The sequence below is a fragment of the Rhinoraja longicauda genome, chromosome 2, assembly GCF_053455715.1.
Source record: "Rhinoraja longicauda isolate Sanriku21f chromosome 2, sRhiLon1.1, whole genome shotgun sequence".
NCBI lineage: Eukaryota > Metazoa > Chordata > Chondrichthyes > Rajiformes > Arhynchobatidae > Rhinoraja > Rhinoraja longicauda.
In genome coordinates, this window is record NC_135954.1 from 27,495,463 (window position 1) to 27,509,013 (window position 13,551).

The 13,551-nt window shown below is 42.9% G+C and overlaps 1 protein-coding gene across 1 annotated transcript in view; it reads right to left on the minus strand.

The window, feature by feature from the left end:
- The window catches only part of gpr158a (G protein-coupled receptor 158a), a 445,865-nt gene that overhangs the window by 79,329 nt on the left and 352,985 nt on the right, over window positions 1-13,551 (minus strand). The window contains exons 6-7 of the mRNA XM_078416117.1: window positions 9,151-9,260; window positions 1,729-1,967 (exon numbers count right to left, since the gene is read on the minus strand). Coding sequence (XP_078272243.1) covers window positions 1,729-1,967; window positions 9,151-9,260 — 349 coding nt within the window. The remainder of the gene's footprint in view (window positions 1-1,728; window positions 1,968-9,150; window positions 9,261-13,551) is intronic.

Sequence of the window (13,551 nt, forward strand, 5' to 3'; positions counted from 1 at the left end):
TAGCATGCAACAAAAGCTTTGCACTGTACCTCGGTACACGTGACAATAAACTAAACTGAACTGAACTGGTTGATGAGTTAAGCAGGCACTTTCCATCACTCATAACTAGAGGGGAAACAAGAAATAGCCTCTCAGTGTGAAGAAGGCTCTCGACCCGAAAAGTTCCCTATTCCTTTTCTCCAGAGATGCTGCCTGAGAGATTCCTGCATTTTATGTCTATTTTTGGTGTAAACCAGCATCTGCAGTTCCTTCCTACCAAGAAACATCTGTCAATCTCAAATTAGGAGGAATGATGGAACTGGGGGAAATTTTGAGTGTTAGAACTATACAAAATGTATGAATAGTTGGAACTGCGGTCTGATTGGTCTCCAGGTTCTGATGGATTTCACTTAAAGACGTCTTCAAGGGTTATGAAGAAATATTTTTGATATACTAATGGGATGGATGATAAGACAAAATCATGTTGAATATCAGAACAGGCTTGATGAGCTACACCTCTCTCTGTGTTTATAATTATGTCAACATTTGAAAGCAGTTCCAAGAACCAGAAGCCTCAAAGAATCATTTTCGAATGGAGGTAGCTCAATTACCCACTGGGAGTTTGACAGTTTATACAGTTTTGCCTGCATTCCCCTGGCTTTCCTGTGACTGAAGATTTAAGGCAAAAGGAAAAAGACAATAGGAACCTGAGGGACAGCTTTTTCACAGAGAGTGGTACGTGTATGGAAATAGTTGCCAGAGAAAGTGGTTGTGGCGAGCACGATAACAAAGTTTAAATGACATTTGGACAGGGGCATGGATAGGAAAGATTTTGAAGGGATATGGGTCAAATGCAGGCAAATGGGAATTGTTTAGATGATATCTTGGTTAGAATGGACGAGTTGAGCCGAAAGGCCTGATTCTGTGCTGTATGAGTCTGACACAAACCACACAGGAAATTCACCACCTGATAATATGAATCGTTAAATATTGTTTAGAGTTCTGGTCCATCTATTGAAATCATGGCTGTGCCATCAGCAACCTTATTGTCCAACTGTTGGAATAAAATCAACCCAGTTTCCAGTTCATTGGAACCAGGCATTGGACCACAAATAGAATTGTCACTACAATTTGGAAAACATGTGTGTTAAGCAAAAAAATAATTAAATGCAATCAACTGCATTAAATGCCGTGAATTATATTTATGATAAATCATTATGGTCTTTAGGTTACTGTTATAAACAGTTCTTTTGTTCAAATGTATATTTTCTAATGAAATAATGAGACTGACTTTCTCATGACTGTCATCCTTTAAATGCTGGGGTGGCGCAGCGGGAGAGTTGCTGCCTTACAGCGCTTACAGCGCCGGAGACCGACTACGGGTGCTGTCTGTACAGAGTTTGTATGTTCTCCCTGTGACCGCGTGGGTTTTCCCCGAGATCTTCGGTTTCCTTCCACACTCCAAAGACATACGGGTGTATGTGTAAATGGCTTGGTGTATGTGTGGGGATCGTGTCTATAGGATAGTGTTAATGTATGGGGATCACTAGTCGGTGCGGACTCGGTGGGCCGAAGGGCCTGTTTCCATGTTGTATCTCCAAACTAAACTAAACTAAACTCAACATGCACTGAGCGGAGGTGCTTACGGAAAATAACAAGATGGTTGGATGAGGTGTGTGTGTCAGGTGAAGCTAACGAACAAATGGTTCTACCACAACTGAGTACCTTGCAGTTAAAAATCAGACCCACCAATGGCCATCATGTAGTCCCAGCGGTCCACCAGGCACATGTTGAACTTGAGGCCGTCTGCAGTCTGTCCCTGGACGATCAGTGAAACATTCCTGTCCAAATTCTCACACACCGCAGATGTCCACGAAATCAGAAACCAGCAAACTATCAGCAAAATGATTCCCAACATCCTCACCACTCTCCAGCTGGTCATGTAAGGGATTCGTTGTGCCGTCCGGGAGAGGAAAACCTTCAATACTCTGAAACACAAAAAAAGGATAACGTCAGCAACCATTTTGATTAATGTCACCTCAGTACAGTCACAGGGATTATTGGAAGTGAGCACCAATATAATATCTGGGGTGGTGAATGGAGGCCATGTCAATGGATATTTTTAAGGCAGAGATAGATAGATTCTTGATTAGTACGGGTGTCAGGGGTTATGGGGAGAAGGCAGGAGAATGGGGTTAGGAGGGAGAAATAAATTAACCATGATTGAATGGCGTAGACTTGATGGGCCGAATGGCCTAATTCTGCTCCTATCATTTATGACCTGATGATCTCCTGAAAATTATGGAAACAAATTCTACAGAATACTATACATGCAATCTTGCCGTGTCTACACTTGGCATCACTGATGTAGAGGAGGCCGCATTGGGTGCACCAAATGGAATAGATGAGATTAGAAGTGGTGCGGTCTGTGCTCCATGGTTAGAATTGAGAGAGGAGATGTAGGGACAGGTGTTACATCTTCTGCGGTTGAAGGGGAAAGTGCATGGGAAGGGCCGGGTTATGTGGGAAGGGATGAGGGAACCAAGGAATTACAGAAAGAGTTGACTCCTCCAGCACCTATGTTTCTATGTTTCTATGAAAAAGCAGAAAAGGGACAGGGATAGGAACCTGTGACCATTGGTGGGATTACGTTGAAGGCGGCGGAAATGTCTGAGTCTGATGTGTTAGATGTGGTGAAATGCGAGAACCAGGGGAACTCTATCCTTGTTCCCGAGTCTGAAGAAGGGTCCCAACGTGAAATGTTGTTTATACATGAGCTTGGTTTAGTTTAGAGATACAGCATGGAAACAGGCCCTTTGGCCCACCGAGCACTCCGACCACCCACCGAGCACTCCGACCACCCACCGAGCACTCCGACCACCCACCGAGCACTCCGACCACCCACCGAGAACTCCGACCGCCCACCGAGCACTCCGACCGCCCACCGAGCACTCCGACCACCCACCGAACACTCCGACCACCCACCGAGCACTCCGACCACCCACCGAGCACTCCGACCACCCACCGAGCACTCCGACCACCCATGCACTAGTTCTATCCTGCACGCTGGGGACAATTTAGAGAAGCCATTCAGCCTACAAATGTGCATGCCTTTGGAATGTGGGAGGAAACCGGAGCACCCGGTGAAAACCCACGCAGTCACAGGGACAAGGTGCAAACTCCATACAGACAGCACCCGTAGTCAGGATTGAACCTGGATCTCTGGCACTGCAAGACAGCAACTCTACCATTATGCCACTGTCTGACCCGCTTGGTTAGTCCAGCACAGTATCTATCCTTATTCCATCTGAGTGAATGGGGAATGAGAGAAAAACTGGGACACAGAGGAGACACACAAAATTGATTGCATTTATTTTAATGCCAAGAGTAGGACAAGTAAGGCCAATGAACTGAGAGTGTTGGACTGTGAATATGGTTTTGTTGCTTTCATGCAGCCAGAATGGAAAGATGGGCAGGACAAGCAATTGAACATTTCAGCCTATAGAACGATTAAGTGTCACAGCCAATTAACCTACAAACCTGCACGTCTTTCGAATGTGGGAGGGAAACCGGAGCACCTGGAGGAAACCCTTGCGGTCATAGGGAGAGTGTGTAAATTCCACACAGACTGCATCCGAGGTCACGATTAACCCAAATCTCTGGCACTGTGAGGCTGCAGCTCCACCAGCTGCATCACTGTTGATCCAATAAGTGGACAGTCCTACCAGGTAGTAAGGGAGCTACTCTTTAGCAATGTAACAGGCCAAGTACACCTGGGACATCATTTCAGGCACGGTGACCATATAGAAAGTGTATAGGCAGTGGGGGCAGGGAGGGGGGGTAGTTTGAAAAGAAATTAAGTGAAGTGAAGAGGGAGCAAAAAAAGAATATTGGCAGGCAATATTAAGAAAAAGCCCCAAGCATTTTATGTTAAGGATAAAAGGATGATCAGGGAAAGGATAGGGACCATTAAGAATGAACATAGCAGTCTGTGCCCAGAGTCACAAAACATAGTGAGGGGGTATGGGGAGAAGGCAGGAACGGGGTACTGATTGAGAGTGATCAGCCATGATCGCATTGAATGGCGGTGCTGGCTCGAAGGGCTGAATGGCCTACCCCTGCACCTATTGTCTATTGTCTATTGTCTATAGGCAAAGGAATAGTTCCCCAAGGACATGTACGTTGTTGGAGCAGAATTCAACTCGAAAAAAAAAATACCATTGAAAGGACATGGTATGAGATGTCTTTGCTGCCTTAATAATCCTCGGGGCAGAATCAGGCGCCTCTCAGCCTGCTGAAGGAGACAAAGGAGGAGATTGCTGGGGCTTTGACGGAGATTTTCCCATCTGTTTCCTCTAATTAATCTTGAGATGGATACGTGTAGCATTCCACCAGTGTCAGTCGATGCTGTTCAAACCGACAGTGTCTGCTGCAGTCAAGTTCCTCACACAGGAATAATTTGTGGTGTCAAATCCTATTTCAGCATGAAATGGTACCTCTCCACTGTAGGTGAGCTTTCCAATTTTAATCTGCAAACTCATTTTCCCATTTTGCATTTAAAGAACTCCTGTGGATTTAGCTGCTTGATTTTATAAATACCTTCTTCATTCAAGCAAATATAATGACAAATAACAACCTGCATTTGCACAGCGATAAATTTAAGCCCTTGCTTTAGAATTTCTTTTGGAAACAATGCAACTAATTATTCCTGTTAGCATTCAGAAATTTGTAAAGTTGGGATTGATCCATCAGATCCATTCTAGCCATATGGTAATATGCTCCCTTGCAACCTGAGCAGAGATTTATGCTGGGTTTTGCACAGAATTGCCAGCACTTCCAGCACAGTGCAGCTCAGGAACAGTCATTTCGGTCCACAATGTCCATGCTGAACATGATAGCGGGTGAAACTAATCTTCTCTGCCTGCATGTGATCTATATCCCTACATTCCATGCATATGTTGGCCTTCACAACAAGAGAATTTGAGCATAGAAGTAAAGAGGTCCTTCTGCAGTTGTACAGGGCCCTGGTGAGACCACATCTGGAGTACTGTGTGCAGTTTTGGGCTCCTAATTTGAGGAAGGACATCCTTGCTATTGAGGCAGTGCAGTGTAGCTTCACTTGGTTAATCCCCGGGATGGCGGGACTGTCATATGAGGAAAGATTGGAAAGACTGGGCTTATATTCGCTGGAGTTTAGAAGGAGGAGAGAGGATCTTGCATCTTGTATCTCATGGTCATCACTTTCGAAGAGTTACTATACCTAATAGGGACAATTTTTAACACTATCCTACTGCCACTAGGGACAATTTTTACATTTACCAAACCAATTAACCTACAAACCTGTACGTTTTTGGAGTGTGGGAGGAAACTGAAGATCTCGGAGAACCCCACACAGATCACAGGGAGAACGTACAAACTCCATACAGACAGCACCCGTAGTCAGGATCGAACCCGGGGCTCCAGCCCTGCATTCGCTGTGAGGCAACAACTCTACCGTTGCGCCACCGTGACCGATTTTATACATCTTATAGAAATGTATAAAATCGTAAAAGGACCGGTCAAGCTAGATGCAGGAAAAAATGTTCCCAATGTTGGGGGAGTCCAGAACCAGGGGCCACAGTCTAAGAATAAAGAAGAGGCCATTTAAAGCTGAGATGAGAAAAAACTTTTTCATCCAGAGAGTTGTGAATATGTGGAATTCTCTGCCACAGAAGGCAGTAGAGGCCAATTCACTGGATGAATTTAAAAGAGTTAGATAGAGCTCTAGGGGCTAGCGGAATCAAGGGATATGAGTAGAAGGTAGGCACGCGCTACTGATTGTGGATGATCAGCCATGATCACAATGAATGGCGGTGCTGGATCGAAGGGCCAAATAGCCTCCTCCTGCACCTATTTTCTATGTTTCTATGTTTCTATATCATGTTCTATCTAAAAGCCTCTTAAATGCCACTATTGTATCTGCTTCCACCATCATCCCTGGCAGCATGTTTCAGGCACCCACCAGCCTCTGTGTAAAAAGAATTGCCCCACGCAACTCCTTTAAACTTTGCCCTTCTGATCTTAAAGCTGTGCCTTCTCGTCTTTGTCATTTCTGGGGAAATGATTCTGACCTTCTCTAATTTAATATTCTTTCTATCAGGTCATCCCTCAGCATCCAAGGCTCCAGAGAAGATAAATCGTGTTGATCCAATCTGTCCTTGGAGCTAATACCCTCCAATCCAGGCAAAATTATGGTATTCTACACTCCGCAGAACCCCACAGCCGTCAAGTTGAATTTGATAAAATTGTAACTTGAGTAATTTTTTTTCAATTAAGTCTGTTTCAAATGCTTCCTGTGGATATTTTTATTTTTAAAAGCATGAAAAAAATATGAGGGTGTTGAGAAGAATTGAAAACAACCTGAGGACTTTGGTAAAAGCTGCATCTCAAAACCCTTTAGATGAGGATGTAGCCTGTCTCAGCCATGTCACTCATTCCATCACTGGAGACCTAGTTGCTGCTCACTGTGATAACATTCAGCTCCAGAGTGGTCTCAGTTGGCTAAATCTCATTTCTATATTTGGACAAGTTGTTGGCGTTTTTCAGCAGCAAGTTGAAGGATTGTGTCCCACTTGGGAAAGTACAAGGTGCAATCCTTTTGGCATTTTTTTCCAGTATCTTTGAAAACATACTAGGAGAAGACTTGGCATAAAGCCTGGGCTAAAGAGGAATTGTTAAGCTGCCTCATCTTCACAGTGAGTGAACATACAAAACAATTCTTGTGACTGGCTTCACCGTATAGAGGTCACTTATGTAACAATATAAAACATGCTTTTCACACATCACTGAATCATCTAGAAATGGCTGAAACTAAATGACCTCCTAAATGACACAGTGCTGGAGTAACTCAGCAGGTCAGACATTATCTCTGGAAATCTGACATTTTCCTTATCAGCATGGTCATCGTTTCATCCCATGAAATTTTGTTTAAAAATCCGAGTAACTTCATAATGCGTGCTGGGCCTGATAGAGTGTCTCTGCTTTTAACCATCTTCTTCTCAGCCAGAAGAGAACAGAATCTGCCTATCTCGTCACTTGCTTATTTCAAAATGTCAAAATAACCTTGTGTCGCCCATTATTTAAAATCTAAGAGATTTTGTAATCTAATTGTAATTTTGCATCCCGAGAGATTACAACAATGTGACTTGGCTCTTTTCTCTGAAACCAATGTGAAATCTCTGTTTCTCTCTCCACAGATGCTTCCTGGCTTGCTGAGTGTTTGCAGTAGTCTCTTTTTTAATTCCATATTTTGTCTGACATTTGATATGCATGGGGGCTCAGCGCCAGAAATGTTCCCCTTTCTTTTAATTCCCCTTCAGTGCATTTAGTTTGAACTTTTACTCCGCCAGCCTTTGGCATTCTTCAACATTTCTGCCAGCTACAATGCGATCACTTTACCTATCGCAACTTCCCTTCCCCAACAGTTTTTGTTTTCTACAGGGACCACTCTCTCCATGGCTCCCTGGTTCACCCATCCCTCCCCAGCACTCCTCCTCCCCAGGTACTCTGCCCTGCAACTGCAGGTGGAGGAACATCTATTCCTACACCTCCACCCTCTTCACCATCCAGAAACCCAAACAACCCTGCTCGGTGATGTAGAGACTCACACGCACATGCATCCTCTAACTCGTCTATTGATTTGGCACTTTTACGTGGCTTCCTCTGCATTATTTAGACCAAGCACAGACTAGGCGACTGCTTTGCTGAGTACTTATGATCTGTCTGCCATAAAAGGACACAGTGCTGGAGTAACTCAGCAGGTCAGACATTATCTCTGGAGATCATGTATAGGTGATGTTTCAGGTCCATACCCTTCTCCAGTCTGATGCCCCATTGATGAACTGTACACTGCAAGGGCCAGGAAGCGAGCGGGCAAGATCAGCTCTGACCCCTCTCATCCTGGCCACAAAATCTTTGAAGCACTTCCCTCTGGAAGGCAATTCCGGACTGTCAAAGCAGCCACAGCCAGACATAAAAACAGCTTTTTATCCACGAGTAGTAGTTCTATTCAATAACCAAAGTCTGTAGTCCCTTTTTTGCTCTGGTTTATTTTCACCCACATATTCAAGGGAAAGTGACATTTATAAATTGCAAAATAAATAGATGGGGCCAATTTTGGATCTTCAATTGTTGTGAGTCAGAGGGGGAAGTCTTTATTGGCTGATAGTGCAGATGGGAGAATATTGATTTTGCTGCCTGTTAATAAACCATTGTTGATTTTTATTTCCCATTGGAAATGAAATTGGGAATGGATATACAATAGGCAGCTGAACTAATATCCCTTGTTTTCACTCCACCAACCAGTTAAAATTGCCAATATTCGCTTTTATATGTAAAACATTTAAATAAACTCTTCAGTTATAGAAATATGAGTGGAACATAGGCTTTGCTAAAGAAGGGTTCTTACCTGAAATATCACCTATCCATGTCCTCCAGAGATAATGTGTTATTCTAGTACTTTGGGAATTTTTTCCTAAACCAGGGTTGTGGTCTCGATAGACACAAAATGCTAGAGTAACTCAGCAAGTCAGGCTGCATCTCTGGAGAAAAGGAATAGGTGATGTTTTAGGACGAGATCCTTCAAGCCGCTGAAGGGTCTCGACCCAAAATGTCACCTATTCCTTTTCTCCAGAGATGCTGCCTGACCTGTTGAGTTACACCAGCATTTCATGTCTATCTTCAGTGTAAACCAGCATCAGCAGTTCCTTCTGACACACATGTGGGCTCCGTGCTTTGCTTATGGGTGGTTATAAATCCAGGTACACAAAACACAGAACATAATTTCTCAAATGTGGCTGGTTTCGACCCGAAGCGTCACCCATTCCCTCTCTTCTAGATGCTGCCTGACCTGCTGAGTTACTCCAGCTTTTTGAAATACCATAAATTCTCAGATCATAATTTCTCTGTATTATGTCTAATAGTTGGAAAATTGGATTGCAAAAAGGAAATTTCACCAAATATAGTCTTGATAATTGAGATATAGAAATGGAAACAATTATGCAATCTGCAAAATATTGTAATAATTAGTAGAGATAATAGAGTGGTGGCAAACAGTGTACATAGACAGCTAATTTGCAGGCACTTATGTCATGGCAGTTGTGAAGAAGGATATAAAAAATCAGAAGACAGTACCTGTACAACTTGAGAGTAACAGTTCCATAAACAATTGCAAAGCCCAAAAGGCGAACCCATCGTAGAAGAATACATCTGAATATGCTTGGCTCAAAGTAGAGTATAACAACCTGTTGAAGGAAAACAAAGGGTAAACTTTTCATGCTCTTTGACAGGATAACACTGTTCTGGAGAACGTGGCAAATTGTGCACTCAGTTACTAATATACAGCATTTCAATTTAGGTTTGCACAGGTAAACATGGAAAGAAATTGCTAAATCATACTCAGATTTGGATTCACATTATTTTCTTGTCATATAAACCAGGATGCAATGAAGCTCATCGAGTAAAGAGTACCATACATAGGCACAATCACACCACATACAAATACACGTGATGCAAAGAGAAAAATAAACAATATGCCGCATACAGTGCTGCAGCGACAGAGAAACTGGACATAAAAATATTGCAAGGGCTGCAACAAGATAGCTTGGGAAATCAACACCATACCCTTAGTTAATGAGAGGTCTCTTCAATACTCAGTGGGGAAGCAACTGTTCCTGAATCTGCAGGTACATGCTTTCAAGGGTTTGTATCTTGTGCCCGACAGGAGAGGGGAGCATAGAGAATGACCAGGATGTGAGTGGTCCTTGATTATGTTGTCTGTTTATCCCGAGGCAACGTGAAGTAAAAATAGAGTCGATGGATGGGAGGAGGCTGGTTTGCAGGATGGACAGAACTGTGTTCAGAACTCACTGCAATTTCTTGCGGTCTTGGATGGAGTGATGATAGAGCTACTGGCACAGTAGTCACTGTGACACGTCATTTTAAATTTCTCAGAGACTGGAATGATGGAGGTTGCCCTAAAGCAGATGGGAACAATGGACTGCTGAAGTGAGTAGATGAAGATATCTGTGAAGACTGTGGCCAGTTCATTAGCGCACAAATGTATAGAAAAATGTCCCTATAAACGCCATCCAAAGCAATGGCTGCTCAGGATGTGAATGCTATTTTAGTTTTACTTTGATGACATAGGGCTCCTTCATGCGACCTGGGTTCAGGCTGTTTCAGATGTATTTCAACTGGCAGATATTCACTTCAAATTTAAAAGCATATTAAAGAAAACAAATATTTCATACGGCTAATACATCAAAACCTATAAAAGGAGTAATCATTTATAAAGCACAGTCATATTTCATGCTCTTCTGATAGCTTTGCAGCAGACGATGTTTTAATGGATGATATTTCATAAACCAACAGTCCATTAGCTTCTTTCTCTAAAGTAGCAATGCTAATTATGTTCAGTGTTAAAAATATAGGGTTTACAGTGGTTCATGGACTGACAACAATGGAAATAATATTCTTTACTAGACATTGTGAAAAATGTAACAATTCAGAAAAGTTTCAAGCACAACAGCAAAATATTTATCATTGAGTTGTAAACTTGCATGAAAATAATTGCCAATGAACATAATAGATTGTGCTTCGTCATGGAATCAAAAAGCATGGAAATGGGCACTTCAGCCACTGTGTTCATTCTGGTCATCTATCGATACTAATCCCATTTCTAGCACACTGCCTGTAACCTTCAATGCCTGGACATTTCAGATGTGTTGTTAATGTTGTAATAAAACCTGCCTCCACCTCTTTCTCTGGTCAATTCAAATTTTCACTAATTTGACTGTAGCTCATGTACAAAGCTGCAGGATTGGACTAAATAAAATCTATTGGCATTTTAGAGACTTTTAGATCGGCACGTGGATATGCAGTGAATGGAAGGATATGGATCATGTGCAGGCAGATGACATTAGTTTAACTTGACGTCATGTTCGGCACAGACATTGTGGGCCAAAGGGCCTCTTCCTCCGCTGTACTTTTCTATGTTCCATGTACGATTATTAACAGACATCATTGATCTTGCCAATATAAAAAGATAATGAAATGCTTCTGTTGACAATTCACCTCAATAATCACACACTGTAACCATTTACTATCCCTCAACTGATACCATAGGGATTTTAAAAATCACTAGACAGGCGTGGACCTGTTGGATCCAAACCTCTCCTGCGGGCACGGCAACCCTCCCCCAACTGACGACCCGTGGACCCATTGCCGGCTGGGGAGTCACCCGGGGCCGTGGGTGGGCGAGGGGGGTGAGGAAAGGGGAAAGGGAGCCACTCAACCCGGCCCCGGGCGGCCATTGTGTCGGCCAGAGCGAGCCATGGACCCATTGGGTGGAAACCTCTCCTGTAGCGGCAGCTCGACGGCGACGGCCATCTTCTTTGACCTTCTGCCACGCTGCACCACAGGAGGAAGGTCAGGTGCGGGGCACGCCGGGATGGGCGCCGGTCCTCCTGACCGGGGGGGGGGGGGGGGGGGGGGGAGCGCATTGATAAAGTTTATTAAGTTAATTGTTTTTAAAATGTAACAAAACTTGATCAATTGAGACCGCAGGGAAATGTTGAGTAGGGTGGGCCTAAAATTGTCGCGCTATTGTGTACCGTTTTGGCTGTATTTCGGGTATAAATATATTTATGAATGAACAAACAAACAATCAAACAAGATGAGAGTTTTCGTAATATCTAGATAAATTATTTTGTCAAGAAACATAATTTATGAATACAACATATTGCAGAATGAACGAGGAGTGGTATATTATAATGTAGCTCTTTCTTTGTGTGTGAATGAAGATGCTATCCAAAATCCAGCCAAAAGATGGTCTTTCCCATCTTTAGTTTAGAGATACTGCATCGAGATACGGCTCACCGATCCAAAGCCGACCATCGATCACCCGTTCATAAAAACATAGAATATAGGTGCAGGAGTAGGCCATTGGGCCCTTTGATCAATATGATCATGGCTGATCATCCAAAATCAATACCACGTTCCTGCTTTCTCCCCATATCCCTTGATTTCATTAGCCCTAAGAGCTACATCTAACTCTCTCTTGAAAACATCTAGTGAATTGGCCTCCACTGCCTTCTGTGGCAGAGAATTCCACAGATTCACAACTCTCTAGGTGAAAACGTTTTTCTTCATCTCAATCCTAAATGGCCTGCCCCTTATTCTTAAACCTTATTCTTATTCAGAACCCCTGGTTCTGGACTCCCCCAACATCAGGAACATTTTTCCTGCATCTAGCCTGTCCAATCCTTTAAGAATTTTTTATGTTTCTATAAGATCCCCTCTCATCCTTCTAAATTCCAGTGAATATAAGCCCAGTCGACCCATTCTGTCATCATATGTCAGTCCCTCCATCCCGGGAATTAACCTGGTGAACCTACACTGCACTCCCTCAATAGAAAGAATGTCCTTCCTCAAACTAGGAGACCAAAACTACACACAATTCTCCAGGTGTGGTCTTACCAGAGCCCTGTACAACTGTTCACTTTAGTTCTGTTATCTCACTTTCTCATTCACTCCCTACACTCAAGCGGCAATTTACAGAGGGCAATTAACCTACAAACCCGCACGCATATTTTTGGGATCTTTGTGGGAAACTGGAGCACCAGGAGGAAACCTGCATGGTCACAGGAAGGACGTGCAAAATCCACACCAGACAGCACCTGAGTTCATACACTTACAATCTTATTATTGCTCTATATTACTGCTCTATATTTTGACCTCATGATTTTAGTGCATGAGCTTCTTGATACCTGGTAATGAAAGGTTAATTCGATTAATACCTTGTGTAGATTTTGATGGAAGGCTGACAGTATGGATGTTAACACAATATGAACAGATTGTTATCTGACAATTTTGTGAGCAAATGGAAATATCATTAGCTCTTTGGAAGAGACTGAGTTACATTAGAGGAAACCAGAACATAAGAATAACTCCCCTTCCACTTCTATTTCAAGGTAATTACTATCTATTATTACGAATTCTTAGAATATCCAACAATGCAAGAGTTTTGTTTATAAAAAGAACACAGGCACAAATACCAGCAGGCAGCACTCAAATAGTAGCAACTTTTATAACAATCCTTCCAGATTTTAACAATGACTATATTTAATCAAGATAAAAAAATATATGAATTTCTCTGCACCTAATTTCAATTTAATCAACACTAGAGATTGAATACAGAGTCAGTAACGAGGCATCATATGGTAACCGCTGCCAACTTCAGTTCAGTTGAGTTTAGTTTATTGTCACGTGTGCCGAGGTACAGTGAAAAGCTTTTGTTGCGTGCTAACCAGCCAGCAGAAAGACAACAATCAAGCCATTCGCAGTGTACAGATACATGATAAGGGAATAACGTTCACTGACTGATACTCTATACCTTTTGAACCTGGATCTTTAGACCATGAAATGTGGTACATACTGAACAGCCTTTTAATAGGGCAATACAAGCCCTACACGGTGGCGCAGCGGTAGAGTTGCTGCCTTACAGCGAATGCTGCGCCGGAGACTCAGGTTCGA